This window comes from Petaurus breviceps, unplaced genomic scaffold (genome assembly GCF_028583685.1).
Source record: "Petaurus breviceps papuanus isolate PSGF00001 unplaced genomic scaffold, PetGlider_PUasm1.0 355, whole genome shotgun sequence".
In the NCBI taxonomy this organism is placed as follows: Eukaryota; Metazoa; Chordata; class Mammalia; order Diprotodontia; family Petauridae; genus Petaurus; species Petaurus breviceps.
Window position 1 is genome coordinate 1,484,080 of NW_027186289.1, and position 17,586 is coordinate 1,501,665.

The window sequence follows — 17,586 nt, forward strand, 5'->3', positions numbered from 1 at the left end:
GTAGTAATAAGCATGTGTTAAGGCCCTTCTGTGTGCCATGCACTGTGCTAAGGCCTGGAGATTCACACAAAAAAGAATGAAGACTCATCTTGTCCCCATGGAGTTTACACTTTCAAGGGAAAGACAGCACAGCAAAGGAAGTGACTGGGGGCAAAAGACACTGGGACAGGGTAGTGCAGCCAGGTGCAAATGAGGAGATGTGTGAGCTGCCCCTCTCCTTATGTGGAGGACTGGAAGTACCTGAGCTCAGCCCATGGTGGGGAAGAGAGACTGGGAGGGAGGGGAGGGAAAGAGACATGGAAGAACTTCTGATAAGAGCGACTTGGGGATTCCAGAGATGAATTATTAAGCAATAAAGCATGGCCTTCCTATAGTGATTGTTCACACTGTGACTCAATACAAACAAATAGCAGTCATGACTCAGAACACTAGTGAAAAGGAAAGTTTTCTGAAATTCCTGGGGATCTAAAGAATCAGGAAAAGACCAATACATTCTTTAATTGCTCAGTTCCGTAATAAAAATAAAAGAAGCTAAAAGTGAAATAGGTTTTATAAATAGATAGATAAGACTTTAAGTAAAATCAAAATGGCAAAATGAAAAGCTTTTTATTTGTATGAAAGAGAATTGCTCTAAAATGATACAACTTCTGAAAAGGGGAATCATACCATTCTGCTAGAAATGGAAGATCATCAAATGCTAGGTCCATTGACTAAACCTGTTCTGCATGTAGCAGCTTTGAAAAGTAGATGAGCCCTCCCAAGTATCATAGAATTTGAAGCTGTGGCCACTCTCTTGTATGATATCCACCCATCTGCCTCAGGACTCATTCTCTTGGTTTCTAATCCCTAATATTCTAGAAGCATGTTGAAATCATTTATTTTCCATAAATAAAGTGAATGTCTTAGGCCTTAGCTCGGTCTCCCACACCAGCCCATAAAATGGTGCCTTTTCAATGGGGCAGGAACCCTCCTTTCCCCATACAGTTACTTTATTTTTCTGTAATTAAATCCTAAAATGAATATTCCATGAACAACCACAAGCAATCCTAAAGCAAGGGCAGCTCGTGTTTTCCCCATGACTCATCCTACCCAGTGTCATTTCAGCTCCTCAGTATATAAATAGGGAATACTTCTTCACTTGGCTGGGACCAGTGTCATACCTCTCAGTTGAGGCCAGCTTGTGAGTAATCTCTCTTTAGAATCCTTTTCATACTTTCATCTTGTTAAGAATTTATTTCTGACTATAAAGGAATTTATGAGATCATTCCTTTTTTTTTGTTCTTTCCTCAGTGCTTGCTGTTCATTTTCCCCAAAAGAATACACTATACTTGCTAGCTTCCCAGAAATTCTTCACAGAGTTTTCTCAGTCGCTTAGAGCACTTCTGGTGGGAAGGGATTTCTCATGACTTTCTCTTGCGCAGATTCTTCTACCTCACTGACAGAGCACATACCTTGTCTATGATTCCATTCACAGAAGCTTTGTCTATTTAAAGATTTTCCCTGGAGCAGCTAGGGGGCGCAGTGAATGGAGCACCGGCCCTGGAGTCAGGAGGACCTGAGTTCAAATCCGGCCTCAGACACTTAACACAAAAACTAGCTGTGTGACCTTGGGCAAGTCATTTCACCCCAATCGCCCTCCAAAAAGGAAAAAAATTCCCAAATTTTGGGATTCCAGCATGATTCTCACGTCAAAGATAAAATGCTTTTCTCCATTTTCCATTGGGCTCTTAATGGCTGGTTTTTAGTGTTGCCTATGACACTCATAAAGGTAATATGAGTTTTAGGTAAATCCCTTCTCTGCCTCAGTTTCTTGCTTTTGATGATGAGAGTTAAGAGTAAAAGAATTTTATAGTCTCAGCTCTAAATAAAGTGATTTTTGATGGTTTAGGAGCTGGTGACATTCCAGGATGTGGCTGTGGACTTCACTGAGGAGGAGTGGGGCCTCTTGGACCCTTCTCAGAAAGAGCTATACAAGGAGGTCATGCTGGAGAATGTCCAGAACCTGCTGTCCCTGGGTAAGGACCATTGCCTCTCTTTTCTTGGGGTAAATTGTAAGTGGCAGAGAATAGATCCATACTGTTGCTTTGCAGCCTCAGAAGGTACACTGAGTGCACAGGCATCTGCATGCACCAGCTCTTCATCCACTTTGGTCTTGACTTTTAGCCCGTTCAACTTAATAATTTATGATCAGTCATGTAGCTGGAGCTGGGGAAGATTTGGGTTCATTCTCAAAGGAAGTAAGTGAACTTAAAAAAAATCCTCTTCAAAGAGAAAGTCAGATAGTCACAATCTCTAAAAGTTCTTGGAAAAACTTAAAAAGGACTTCAAAAATCAAATGAAAGACTCAGGAAAAATTCGGGAAAAATAAGAGAAATCCAAAATCAGGAAAATAATGTTAACCAATTAGAAAAGGAGATCTAAAAACTTGAAAAAGAAAATAACTTCTTTGTGCAAAAACTTTGCAATTTAATGTAATCAAAATCATCTGTTCTGCATTTTATAATGTCCTCTATCTCTTATCCATAGAGAAGAGACAGTCATAAATTCTTCCCTTCTCCATAGATCTGTGCCCTGCTATTATCAGCCTTTATATCTAAGCCATGTACCCATTTCGACTTTATTTGGCGTAGGGTATAAGATGTTGATTTATGTCTAGTTTCTGCCATCATATTTTCCAGTTTTCCAAGCAGCTTTTGTTAAATAGTGAGTTCTTATCCCAGAAGCTGGAGTCTTTGGATTTATCAAACAGTAGATGACTATAGGCATTGACTATTGTGTCTTGCATACCTAGCCTATTCTGCTGATCCACCACTGTTTCTATTTTGATTACATCAAAATGAAAATTGTTTGCACAATCAAAGCCAATGCAGTCAAGATAAGAATGGAAGCAGAAAGCTGGGATCCAATTTTTTTTTTTTTTTTTTGCTTTTTGGAGCAGGGAAGGTAGGGCAATTGGGGTTAAGTGACTTGCCCGAGGTCACATGGCTAGTTTTGTGTTAAGTGTCTGAGGCCTGATATGAACTCAGGTCCTCCTGACTTCAGGGCCGGTGCTCTATTCACTGTGCCACCTAGCTGCCCCCAGGAACCAATTTTTATAGCTGTTGTTCCTAAGCCCTAATTCCTAAAATATAGAGAGAACTAAGTCAAATTTATAAGAATACAAGTCATTGGAGTGGCTAGGTGATGCAGGGAATAGAGCATCAACCCTGGAGTCAGGAGGCCCTGAGTTCAAATCTGGCCTCAGACACGTAACATGTACTTGACCTTGGGCAAGTCACTTAACCCCAATTGCCCTACCTTCCCCCCTCCAAAAAGCAAAAAAACCCAAAAAACCCAAGTCATTCCCCAATTGATCAATGGCTAAAGGATTTTAACAGGCAGTTTTCAGATGAAGACATTAAAGCTATTAATAGTTATTAAAAAATGCTCTAAATCACTGTTGAATAAAGAAATGCAAATCAAAATAACTCTGAGGTATCACATCACACCTATCAGATTGGGTAACATGACAAAGTAAGAAAATGATATATGTTGGGGAAGAAGTGGGGAAATTGGAACACTAATGTGTTGTTGGTGGAGTTGTGAACTGATACAACCATTCTGGACAGCAGTTTGGAACTTTGCCCAAAGAGCTATAAAACTATGTATACCCTTTGACCCAGGATTGCCACTTTTAGGTACCCCAAGGAAATCATAAAAATTGGAAAAGAGGGGCAGCTAGGTGGTGCAGTGAATAGAGCACTGGCCCTGCAATCAGGAGGACCTGAGTTCAAATCCAGCCTTAGACACTTAACATAAAACTAGCCTTGGGCAAGTCCCTTAACCCCAAATTCCCTGCCTTCCCACTCCAAAGAGCAAAAAAAAAACAAACCAAAAAACAAAAGGAAAAGAACACACATGCACAAAATATTTATAGTAGCTCTTTTTGTGGTGGCCAAGAATTGGTAACTGAGGGGATGCCCATCAATTGTGGAGTGGCTCAAAAAGTTGTGGTTCATGAATGTAATGGAAGACTATGTTCTATGAGAAATGATGAGCAGGCAGACTTTAGACAAACCTGGAAGGACTTAGATGAACTGATGCTGAGGGAAGTGAGCAGAACCAGGAGAACATTGTGTGCAGTAATAACCACATTGTGCGATGACTGACTTTGGTAGACTTGGCTCTTCTTAGCAATGCAAGATTCTAAGACAATTCCAGAAATCATGATAGAAAATGCCATCCACATCCAGAGGTAGAACTGTGGAGTCTGGAGTCAGGAGGATCCGAGTTTGGTTCTGGCCTCAGACACGTAACACCCACACACAAAAACTAGCCATGTGACCTTGGGCAAGTTACTTAACCCCAACTGCCCTCCAAGAAGCAAAAAAAAAAAAAAAGAACTGTGGAGTCTGAGCGCAGGCGGAAGCCGACTGTTTGCTCTCTTTTTTTTTCTTTTGTTTAGTTTCTTCTTTGTTGGTGTTTCTGCCATTGGTTCTCATACTTCTTTACAACATGACTAATGTAAAATTATGCTTAATATGAATGTATATAAAGGGCCTATATCAGATTGCACGCTGTCTTGGGGAGGGGTCAAGGGAGGGAAGGGAGAAAATTGAAACTAAAAATAAATATAGAAATGTGTTTTGGGTTTTTTTTTTTTTGCCTTTTGGAGGGCAGTTGGGGTTAAGTAACTTGCCCAAGGTTACACGGCTAGTTTTTGCATGTGGGTATTAAGTGTCTGAGGCCGGAACCGAACACAGGTCCTCCCGACTCCAGGGCCGGCGCTTTACTCACTGCGCCACCTAGCTGCCCCTCAGAAATGGTTTTTTTTAATTTTTTAAATTTTTTTTTAAAGCAATCAGGGTTGAGTAACTTGCTCAAGGTTACACGGCCAGTTATTATTATTTCTGGGTGTGGTGCTAAGTATCTGAGCCTAGATTTGATCCCCAGGTCATTCTGACACTGGAACCCGTGCTCTTACTCGCAGAGCCATCTGGCTGCCCCTAAGCAATTGGGGTTAAGTAACTTGCTCAAGGTTACACAGCCAGTTATTTCTGGGTGTGGTGCTAAGTGTCTGAGCCCAGATTCGATCCCCAGGTCATCCCGACACTGGAGCTGGTGCTCTTACTCGCTGTGCTACCTGGCCACCCCTAGAAATGTTTTTTAAAAAACCTTAAAAACTGGATTTGGGAAGACAATGCTAATATTAAAAGACCCTAAGAAATACTGAAAACCAAAAGAATAAAAAAGTAGAAGAGAATGTGAAATATCTCATTAGGAAGACAAATGATATGGTGAATAGATCAGAGACATAATAAAAGGATTGTTACATTACCTGAAAGGTATGACCCAATTAAGAGTGTCTAGATACAATATATCAAGACCTTATTAAACAAAATTGCCTGGAAGTTCTAGAGCAAGAAGTGAAGCGGAAGTAAAACATTCATCATTAGCCCCTTGAAAGATATCTCAAGATGAAAACTTGCAGGACTATTATAGTCAGCTTGGAAAGCTCCCAAATGAAGGGGGACATACTGAAAGCAACCAAAAAGCACAGGGTAACAAGACCTAGCAGCTTCTGCATCAAAAGATCATAGGGCTCGGACATTGTATTTCATAGAGCAAAGGAGGCTTACTCAGCAAAGCTAATTATAAACTTGAATGAAAAAAATGGACATATAATGATGTGTAAAAATATTAGTGCTATTAAGAATGTCATATTACTTGGGTAGTTTGGAAAAAAAGCTTAAGCTCAGTTGAATATGAGGGGTTGCTTTAAAAAATTGGGGTTGAGAGAGGTAAAATGAAGCAATGACTGCATACAAATGATTCCTCTTGGAGTCAAGTGGGAGTGGAGAGATGGTAGTGTTGGAACCTGATTCTCATTGGATTAACAGTAGAGGAAGTCGAACATCTAAAGAATCCTATTTTACAAAAAGAAATTGAACAGGCTCTAAAGGAGCTCCCTAAGATGAAAGCATCTGGCCCAGATGGATTTGTAAAGGAATTCTTCCAAACATTTAAAGGTTAACTAAATCCAATATTAAATAAATGATTTTTTAAAAAAAATAGGCAAAAAAGGAATCTACCAAACTCCTTTTATAAAACCAATTATGGTATTGCTATTCAAATCAGGAAGAATAAAGAAGAGAAAAAAATTATAGATCACCTTCCTTAATGTAGATGGATGCCAAAATCCAAAATAAAATACTAGCTAGAAGATTATAATGGTGTGTTATAAGAATTCTATGTTGTGACCAATTGGAATTCATGCTAGGAATGTAGGGATGCTTTAACCTAAGGAAAACTATTCTCATAATTGATCATATCAATATTAAAAATCACATGAATGTATTCATAGCTGAAGAAAAACTTTTCATCAAATACAACATTGATTTCTATTAAAAAGCCCTGAAAGTATAAGTTTAAATGGATTTTTCCTTAAATTGATAAAAAGCAATTGCCTAAAACCATTAGCAAGTGCTATTTGTAATGGAAATAACCTAGAAGCCTTTCCAGTATAGTCAGGTATGAAACAAAAATGCCCACTTTCATCAATATTATTCTGTATTGTATTGGAAATCATAGAGTAGCAATAAGAGAAGAATAAAAAAAATAGAAGGAATCAGAATAGGGAATGAGTTAATAGAAATATCTTTTTTGTGGATGATATGTGTGCACATCTCAAAGATGCAACTAAAGAGTTACTTGAAATAATGAATAATTTTTAGCCAAGTAGTAGGGTGTCAAGTAAGCAAACATACATCATCGCCATCCCTATATATCACCAACCGAAACTCTGCAAGCAGAGAGAATGAGAGACGGCCCGTTTAAAATAACTTCAGATGGTATAAAACTCCTATGAGTATACCTGCTACGCCAAACCCAGGAACTGCATTACATCAGTATAAAAAATCCCAACATTATATACAAATGGAGTCAGATTGAAATAATTAGCAATTGTTCATTCATAGCCATGCCAATTAAGAATGATAATCACACCTAATTTGCATCTTATATGCCATCCCAAATCAATTACCAAAAAATTATTTCCCGATTTAGAAAAATAAATTTAAAAAGTTCATTTGGAAGAGCAAAAGTTCAAAAATGAAAGGACATAATGAAAAATAATAGTAAAGGAAATAGGTTTGGCAATGTCTGACTTTAGACTGTATTGTAAGGTAGTAATTATTGACATCATCCGGTACTGGTTAAGAAATAAGTAGATCAGTGGAACAGAGTAGACATTCAATTTATAGCAGCAAATAAATAGAGGAACCTTGTATCTGACAAGGGTAAAGACGTAAGATTTGGGGATAAGAATTCATTATTTGGTAAAAAAAAATAATTATTGGGAAAACTGGAAAGGAGTATTGCAGAAACTGGACATAGACCCATATTTTACATGATTTATCAAGATTGCATATTGCAAGATCCAACTGCATCTCTCTAAGATTTGCTTACATTTAACTCCCAGGGAGTTAAACACAGCTTTCTTAGAGATGATTGAAGTATCCTATTGGTAGACCTGTTGAGTTCTTCTATTTTAAAATTTAGCACCTTCTGAATTTCCCCATCATGTTCTTCAAACCAGTTTGGATGTTTACAAGTGTCCTGGCCCAGATGAGTAAATGTGGTGCTGTCCAACAAAGCTCTGACAGCTCCTCACTTCTTTTCTGCTGGAATGCTGCAAGCCCTGTGTTGGCTCAGTTTTCTCTCCAAGTTATCCAAGTTATGGAGAATCCCTCTCACCTACCCGTGTTTCCCTGATAATAAGACCTATCCTGAAAATAAGCCCTCCCCTTACTGTGTAAGATTCCTCTAAAATAAGCCCTCCCCCGAAAATAAGCCCTATCAAGAGATTGCTACTGTAGTGAAGGTGATCCCCTGTGCTACATGCTACATTAAGGTACCCTCTGTATGTACCATTCCCCCCCCCCCCGGGTGAAACGCACTCTGCGCTCCGAGCTGCATCCAATCAGAGCTGCAGCAGTGAGCGCGTCATCCTGTTCTTCCCCAGTGATTTGCTTATTGAATAAAGGTACATTTTTTTGTTCACATTTACCTGTTTATTAAAATTGCTGTCAATGTTCATTAAAATAAGCCCTCCCCTGAAAATAAGCCCTCTGGTGTTTTTCTGTCCAAAAAAATTAATAAGACAGTGTCTTATTATCGGGGAAACATGGTATTAACATTAAGTCTGGGAGCCATCTTGCCTTGTGGCTGCTGCTTTTGTTGACTGTGCATGTTTAGCTTGGAGGGAGAGTCTCTGATTGGTCCAGCACTCTGCGGTTATACCTCCTTTGTCACTCCCACAGCCTGTGTCTCTTCTTACAATCATACAGTCTATCTTGAAAGTATACAAAGTTTTGTTACATTTAGGTTGGTGATGAGAAGGTCATGAGCCACATAAGTCTCTAGTAACCATTGCTATTGTGTATACTTCTGTGTATGTCTTTTGGTGTATGTTTGTTTGTTTGTTTTCTTCAGATGTAGAGACCAGGTTTGAAGTAAATGAGGTGACTGGTAATCGTGGAGTTTTTCTGCAGAACCATGACCTGCAAAGATTCATGAGTGATGGTCCTTGGGACTTCAAGTTGAGAGAAATCCATGACTCTAATATCACATTAGATAAAAATCCAAAGAGTGACTGTGAACTTGATGAAATTGGAAAGAGATTCAGACAGTCTTGTATCCTAAATCACTATAAGAAAAGGACCCCAGGGAATGACTGTGTTCAGGATAGTGAATATAGCAAATGCATTTTTGAACATGTAGAGCTTTTTCTGTCCCATGAGAAGGCTCCTGAAATGCCAATATATCAAGCTAATCAATGGGAAATGGCCTGGAACTGGAATTCAGACCTCATGAGACATCAGAAAAGTGATACTGAAGAAATGCTTTGTGTAAGTAGTAAAGGTGGGAAGGCCTTTAGTCATAACCCTAAGCTCATTACTCACCAGCAAATTCCCATTAGAAAGGAGCCTGATGAATATAATGAATGGGAAGCAACCTTATCCCACCACTCATCTCTTCCTTTCCAGGCTCGATTTTACCCTGAGGTGACAAAATATGCCGGTTCTCAGTGTGGGAAGGCCTTTGGTTGTACCTCAGATCTTGATAGATCTCAAAAAATTCATCATGGGAAGAAGTTTTATGAATGTCAGGAATGTGGGAAACTTCTCCGCTACAGATCTCTCCTTATTGAACATCAGAGAATCCACACTGGAGAGAAACTATTTGAATGTAAACAATGTGGAAAGGGTTTCGCACAGAGCTCCAATTTTACTGCACATCAGAGAATCCACACCGGAGAGAAGCCTTTTGGATGTAATCAGTGTGGAAAGGCTTTCTCACTTAGGAGCAGTCTTGCTGCACATCAGAGAATCCACACTGGAGAGAAGCCTTACGAATGTAATCACTGTGGAAGGACTTTCACACAGAGGTCTAGTCTTGCTGCACATCAGAGGATCCACACAGGAGAGAAGCCTTATGAATGTAATCAGTGTGGTAAGACTTTCACCCAGAAATCTAGTCTTGATGTACATATGAGGACCCACACTGGAGAGAAGCCTTATCAATGCAATCAGTGTGGAAAGGCTTTCACGATTAGGCAGGGACTTACTGCCCATCAGAGAATCCACACTGGAGAGAAACTTTATGCATGTAGTCAATGTGGAAAGGCTTTCACACAGAGGTGCCATCTTTCTACCCATCAGAAAATCCACACTGGAGAGAAACCTTATGAATGTAATCAATGTGGAAAGATTTTCACACAGCAGTACCATCTTGCTACACATCAGAGAATCCATACTGGAGAGAGGCCTTATGAATGTAATCAATGTGGAAAGGCTTTCACACAGAGGTACCATCTTGCTACCCATCAGAGGATTCACACTGGAGAGAAACCTTATGAGTGTAATCAGTGTGGAAAGGCTTTCAGAACAAGTCAAAGTCTTGTTGCCCATCAGAGAATCCACAGTGGAGAGAAACCATATGAATGTGATCAGTGTGGGAAGACTTTCACACAGAGCTCCAGTCTTGTTGGCCATCAGAGAATCCACACTGAAGAGAAACCATATGAATGTGACCAGTGTGGAAAGAGTTTTAGAAAGGCCTCCCATCTTGCTGGCCATCAGAGAATCCACACTGGGGAGAAGCCATATGAATGTACTCAGTGTGGAAAGGCTTTCTCATTCAGGGGGAATCTTGCTGCACATCGGAGGATCCACACCGGAGAGAAACCCTATGAGTGTAATGTATGTGGGAGGAATTTCAGAAAGACCTGCACTCTTGTTGCCCATCAGCGAATCCACACTGGAGAGAAACCGTATGGATGTAATCAGTGTGGAAAGGCTTTCAGAAAGCCCTGCAATCTTGTTGTACATCAGAGAAAACACACTGCGTAGAAACCTTATGAACATAATCAGTGTGGAAAGCCTTTGGCAATGAGGCGAAGTCTTCCTCCCTACCCTTCTGAGAATCCACAGTGGAGTGAAACCTTTTGAATATAATCACCGTGAAAAGACTTTCACACAGAGGTGCCATCTTGCTGCCTATCAAACAATCCATACTGTAAAGAAGCCTTTTGCATTTAATCAGTGTGGAAAGGATTTCACAGAGTTGCATTCTTGTTGCAAATCAGAGAATCCACCCTGGCAAGAAATATTATGGATGTAATCACTGTAGAAACCTTTCATAATCAGGTGGTATCTTGCTGCACATCAGATAATCCACAATGGATGGAAACCTTTTTGAATATAATCACCATAGAAAGAATTTCACACAGAAATGCATTCTTTTTCTTTTTAATGTATTTACTTTTAGTTTACAGCATTCAGTTCTACAAGTTTTTGAGTTCCAAATTTTCTCCCCCTCTCGCTTCTCCCGCCCCCCATGACAGCATACAATCTGATATAGGTTCTATGTATACCTTCACCTTAAACATTAGTCAAGTCATAAAGAAGAATTACAAACAATGGGATGAACAACAAGAAAGAAGAAACAGAATGAAAGAGAGAGCAAGCAGTCTGCTTCAGTCTGCACTCAGACTCCATAATTCTTGCTCTGGAGGTGGAAGCCTTTCCATCATGAGTCCTTTGGAGCTGTCTTATAACCTCGCATTGCAGAGAATAGCCCAGTCTGTCAAAGTCAGTCGTCACAGATATGATGTCTATAATTTTGTTCATTGTTCCTCCTGGTTCTGCTCCCCTCACTCAGCATCAGTTTATGTAAGACACACTGTCTGCTCCTCATTTCTTATAGCACAATAGTATTCCATGACATTCATATAGCACAGCTTGTTCAGCCATCAGAGATGCATTCTTGCTGCATGGCAGAGAATCCATACAGGCAAGATGTCTTATGGATGTAATCATCATGGAAAGGCTTTTAGTTACTCCTCCAATTTTGCTGCTCTCCAGAAAAACTACACTGGAGAGAAACCTTTTGAACATAATCAGCATTGAAAGTTTTTCACACAGAGCTACTATCTTGCTTTACATCGGAGAATTCACACTGGGGAACCCAAGAATGTAATTAATGTGGAAAATATTTCACACAGATCTCCGGAATTGTTAGACATGAAAAAATTGATGATGAAGACAATTCTTATGAATATAATCAATGTGGAATGATTTCACACTGAGCTCAGATTTTTCTACACATCAGAGAATCCCCACTGGAGACAAACTTCATGAGTAGCGTGAATCTGGCAGGGCTTTTAGTTACCACTGTTAACATATGTAACAAGAACTTCCAGAATTGGGAGAAACTTTGTGTATATAACCAAGGTGGTGACACCTTCCTTCAAGCAACAATCATCTCATTTCCTATCTCAGAATTAATTCATCTGAGATAGAAATCTGATCATTGTTATGAGAAAGGAAAGGCATTCAGATGGAGTTCAGAGTCTTCAGGACCAGAGAAACCAATCACCAGTCTCTGTGGTCTCATTGTTGGAAAGCTTTCAGCTAGAGATCATCTCTTTCTATCAGAGGATTCACTGTGGAGGGAAAATCTTACAAATACCCTCCAGGGGGGCCATGCTTTTCTCTCAAGGAGAGGGATTAGTAGACAAACTTCCTACTGGAATGAAGGTATATAAAGGCAATGGATATGGGAAGGGCTTCCCCTAGAGCTCCTGCTTGACTGTACTTGGGAGCAATCCTGCTGGAGAAAAAGCTTTGGGATCTTATAACCAAGGGAAGGCCTCCTGCTGCAGCACAGACTCATTAGGCCTCCCAACAAAATAGACCTTATTAAAAATCTCCAAATTTCATCCTGTAGATAAAACCCTATGCAAATAATGGTTGTTTTTTTTTTCCCACTGAAATCCTAATGTTTGTCATCCTTCCTCAGTATTTCAAGACATTCAAAGACTTCATTTCTTCAGCCATTCCCCCATTATTTGGGGGATTGCCTGCTGATTGCTGGCAGAAACATTCCTTATTCAAATGTTTTGGTACCCATTGGACATTAATTTCTGTACTCCTTTCTTTAAGGGGCTAGGTTACATGGTGAATGAAGTGCTGTCCAAGGCCTGAATAACAGTTCAGCCTCTGATATTTCCTAGCTGTATGTTCCTGGGTAAATCATGTCACCTAATCCTATCTGAGTTTCCCCATCTGTAGAATGGGCATAATAAGGAATCTAATTAAGTGATATTTGCCAAATACTTTGCAAACATTAAATCACTATGGAAATCCTGGCTATTTTTATGACTATCATTCCTTGGATCATCAGTCTCATAGTAAAGTCAGTTGGCTAACACATATGGATGATTTAGCTGAGAAAGAGAGAGGGAGACAGAAAGAGAAAGAGACCCAGAGACAGAGTCCCAGGTCTTACCCAAGGGAGATTTGCCTGCATTTCCCAATACCGTAGAGGAAACCCATTTCTTTCAACCAATTACCATGTGTTGTAAAACATACTGTTTTATTTTTTATCTATTCATATTGTTTTAACCTAGTGGCCCATTTTATAAATGGAAATGGGGAAATGATCAAAGGCACGTGATTATCATATGAATGTAACTACTGAACCCCCAGCCAGTGGAGGAGGCCACCCTAGTTAATCAGATGTTTCCTCATCCCAGAGTAAGTCAGGAAAGTCATAAGACACCAAGCTTCTGGCAAAGGTTCCTTGTTGTGTAAGACAGGACTGAACCGCAGAGCAAGCTCAATGTGCCACGCACTATGCGAAGTGCTAGAGACACAAGCCATGGCAAACAGTCCCTGCCCCAGGGATTAAGAGGCCTTGGAGAAGACTTACTGCCAATTGCAGGATTTTAGTTGGGACTTAAAGGAAGGCAGAAAGGTCAGTGGTCAGAGCAGAGGGTGGTGAGAGTTCCAGGAATGGGGAAAAACCAGAGAAAATGCTGGGAGGCCTGCAGGGTCTTGTGAATGAGACATCCTGGAGGCCAGTGTCACTGGATGGAAGAGGAAATATCGGGGAGAAGGGTGTAAGAGGACTGGAATTGTGGGAGAGGGTCAAGTTATGCAGGACTTTGAATGTCTAGCAGAGAATTTTGTACTTCCTGGAAAGAGGAGGGAGCCACTGGAGTTTATTGAGTGGGAGAGGGGCATGACATGATCAGACCTGTACTTTTAAAAAATGACTTTGGGGCTGGACTGGAATGGGGAGAGACTTGAGGCAGACTGAACCCTCCTCTAGCAGCTATTGGAATAACCCAGGGATGAGGTGATGGGGTTTTGTGGAAAGGTGATTTGAGAAACCTTAATGTGGATCATGAATATGAATAACTAATTCATTATTTTGTTAGGCAGAAAGGGGCCTGGGCCAGGGAATTTGAAACTCAGAATCTTGTAGAAGTGAATGTTGAAAGCTGAGAACAAATGAAACATTTTCAAAACGCCATTGTTATTCAGCAAAATCTATAAAATAATTTTTAAGTTGAAGTCTTGTAAATAATATTAAGCATGGGGTCTTGCTAGATTAGGAAAAAAATGGTTACAAAAAGCCCCACGCGACGTTTTTATAATTTAAGGTAGAATAAAATTATATAGTCTGTAATTACACCGAAGAATGAAATGATCACTTGGGGGTTTTGGAGGGCACAATTTATTTACATCATTAAGAATATTATGAGTAGTAGATTTGAAAATCACATTTTGCAATAAAGTTTTTGTTTTTGTTCTTGTAAGGAGTTCTGACAATAAAATATTTGGGGAACCAGCACTCTGGAGTCACGGATGTTCATTCGATTGGTCCGTGTTGCTACAGAATATAAACTATTCTCCTGGTTCATGACTCTCTCTGTCGTTTCAGCCAAATTTTCCCTGCCTTCTCTGATGCTGTGCCTCTTACTACTTCTCATGGCTCGATAATCTTCCATTATATTTTCAGACCATCATTTGTTCAATCATTTCCTGATATATGGGCACCATCTTTGATTCCAGGTCATTGCAACAGCAACAGACAGACAGGTGCCTTTTTGTGTTTTGTGTATGGATCTTCATCGCTTTTTTGTGACTTGTTGGGTTCAGAGGTCTAGTTACCCCAGGACTGGTGATGGCTAGAGGCGTCTTTGGTGTCTGACCAAGCTCTCTGTGCTCCACAGCCTCCGGTTCAGCTGCCTTCATGGTTGCTGGAACCATCAGGTTTGGTCAGGTGCAGTTAATGTTAACAAAAGCAGCCGTAGCAACAAAAAGATTGAACCAGTTCCCTTAACCTTTAACTCAGATCTAAATGGCACCTACTGTGTGCCTGCTCTGTACCAAGCACAGTGCTAAGAACTCTACCGTTGTATGCCCTCATATCCTCACAACAAGTCTGAGGGCCGGGTCCCTGTTCAGGATGGCCAGACTCAGGCAACACAACATGCAGCTGGACACGTCCATGACAGTGACCCCCCATCTTCAGGGGACGGACACTTGGGCCCTCAAGTTTCAGAGGTTACCTAGTTATGTATTTGTGTGTCTCAACCCAGGGAGAGAACAGAGGACTTCTGGGTAACACCAGGGAGGGCCCTTAGGCAAGAAGAGAGAGAGAAAAGGTGTGGTTTTCTTTTAATGGAGAAAAGAGACTGAAGATGCTGCCCAGGTGCCCAGGCCTTCGGCCCAGATGTTTGCATGAGAGCAAAGCCTTGGTCACAAGCCTTCCTCCAGCTGCTGCTTCTGCCCCCTTGGGTGGGAAGGGCAGGGGCTGAGGTCCTGGTGCCCTTTCCAAGCCTCCTCTGTAAGATGGGGCTGGGGGAGGTTCTGAAGGAGATGTTCGGGGCCCCTCCAAGAGTCTGTGGGTTATGAGTTCGAGTTTCCATGAGAGAAAGTGGAGTCAGGTTGGTATTGCCCACAGTTCACTACAGACAGTCTTCACAACCTAGGAAGGTGGTGTACTTACCTTTATTTTGCAACTGGGAAAACTGAGGCCACCAGAGGTAAAGTGACAGGGAGCAGGAGCAGCCCCAGCCCCGCCTCCTGGCATCAGGGGCGTCATCGCCCTGCAGTCACAAGCATGTCCTGAGTCTGTGATGCTGTTTACCTCAGTTTCCTCATCTGTGAAGTGGGGGTGACAGCAGCCCCTCCCAAGGTGGTGGGAGGATCCAGGGACATCACAAAGCTCAGGCACAGGGCCTACATACAGTAGGTGCTCTATAAATGATCGTTCCCACTGTCAGTGACCCCTCATTTCCCTGGAGAAAGTGACATCATCTGAGGGAGTGGGGTTTGGGGGGGGGCCCTCCTGAGGGGGTGGGGCTGGCTCCCTGAGGGTGGGGGAGGAGCTCCAGGGGAGGGGTCAGGGACCCCGGGTCTCAACCCCTCCAGGGGCTGGTCACTGTCCAGCATCTGCTCCTTCCTGGTCCTGAGCAGCTCTGCCCAGCCCCTCCCTGGGCCTCACCCTCCTCTCACCTCCTTGGGTCTCAGGCAGCATTTCTGTGCTCCTTAGTCAGAAGGAAAGAAACTGTTTCTGGCTGGCATTTCTATGGGCTATGGGTGTACCTTGGGCCTTACAAGTCTCCTGTCCCTGATTCCTAACAGAAACGTGCCCTGTTTTACAGAAGGGGAAACCGAGGCAGCCAGAGGTGAAGTGACTTTCCCCAGGGTCACACAGCCAGCCAGTTTCTGAGGCCCGAGTGGACCTCAGCTCTTCCTGATTCCATCCATGTTCCCCTGCCAGGGATTCAGATGGAGGCCCAGGGATTCTGACCCCAGTCCTGGTGGGGCCCCAGGGGCTGACCCACAGTGAACGGGAATGAACCCTACTGAAGGAATGTTACATTATCAAGGCTTGTCACCTGCTTGGGGGCCCAGAAGGGCCTGCCTGCCACCCCAGCTGAGGCCCAAGCAGGCAGAGAGACTTGCTTCCAGTGACAGGAAGTAAGAGCAAAGGCAGGATCTGAACCCAGGAGTCAGGAATCTTAAGGCCAGTGGGCAGTGGGTTTGCTTGCCATGGCTCTGTGCTGGCTCCTAGACGTGTAACATGTATGTGCCCGCAGATCTGTGCACACACTGAGGGAAAGGACATGACACTGTGAAGGCTGAGGCCAATTTCAGAGCCATTTTCATTCAGGAAATTCTTCAGGCCCAAAGCTGCCTTTGTCTCAGGGACACCCTTGGGAAGAGCACCCAGGAGTTGATCTGGGGCAGCTGGGGAGATGTTGGGGGGCCTCAGGATCATCCTGTGTGGCCCATGAGGATGGAGAGGCCAGTGGGGAAGGGGTCCCCAGAGCCCCCCCTTCTCTCTGGGGCAGAAGGGAAAGTGGGGGAGTCTTTCCCCTGAAGGCAGAGCCTTTGTAAAGGCCCTGAGAGCTCACCCTCTGTCATTCCAGGCAGGTCAGCGTCCACCCTGGGAAGAGGAGGCAAAGTCAGCGTCTCCCCCAATCTGAGACTCTTCTCCATCACCAGGTCAGCTCCAGAGCCCAAAGCCTGTTCCTAGGAGAGATCCTAGAACCAGAGGGAAGGCCCCTGGCACCCAGAGACCCTCCTCCCAGGTGAGTGCGGTCTATCCACAGACCTGACCAGCCTCAGCAAACCTGGAATCCCAGAGAGCCAAGGAAGCTTCCTTCTGCCAGACACAGGCTGTCCTTGGCAGGGCTGTCTGCAGAGCAGAAATTGTCCTCCTGGTTCTGTTCATGTCCTCTTGCTTCAGGCCGTACAAGCCTTCCCAGGTTTCTGAGTCCCTCTCATTTCCCATTTCTTAGGGCAAGTCAATAAGCATTTCGAATGTGTCCCCTCTGTGCCCAGCACTGAGCTGACTTACTGGGGATGCAAAGGAAGCTTCAGAAAAACACCAGCTCCTGCCCTCCGTGAGCTCACAGTCTAATAGGGAGGAAACATGTCACGAGCTGTATCTAGACAAGCTCTCTGGAGTACGGATGGGAGGCACCCAGAGAGGGAAGGCTCTGGCAGAGTCAGGGGCCAGGCAAAGGAGCCTCTTCTGGGAAGTTCTTTAGGGACCTGGCAGGTCGGGGCCTTGGGGCTCTTTGGGGCAAGGTCATCAGATCTTACCAGCCTTGGAAAGACATTAATTATCTGAAGAAAGTCATGAAGTGGTTTAGGAAAATTATAAGATTTTACCAAGAATATCCCATATGGCCTTTCTACATTTGAGCCACAAAACCTCAGCAGGCCCCAGCCTTGATTC

At 42.6% G+C, this 17,586-nt stretch overlaps 1 protein-coding gene and 1 pseudogene across 1 annotated transcript in view; one reads left to right on the forward strand and one right to left on the reverse strand.

Moving 5' to 3' along the window:
• LOC138168146 (zinc finger protein 665-like) overlaps positions 1-14,181 on the forward strand; it is a 168,583-nt gene extending 154,402 nt beyond the window's left edge. The window contains 4 exon segments of the mRNA XM_069097184.1: positions 1,889-2,015; positions 8,473-8,888; positions 9,027-10,457; positions 10,459-14,181. Coding sequence (XP_068953285.1) covers positions 1,889-2,015; positions 8,473-8,888; positions 9,027-10,457; positions 10,459-10,662 — 2,178 coding nt within the window. The 3' untranslated portion in view covers positions 10,663-14,181.
• Positions 1-17,586, reverse strand: part of LOC138168138 (zinc finger protein 665-like) — a 552,079-nt pseudogene that overhangs the window by 236,086 nt on the left and 298,407 nt on the right.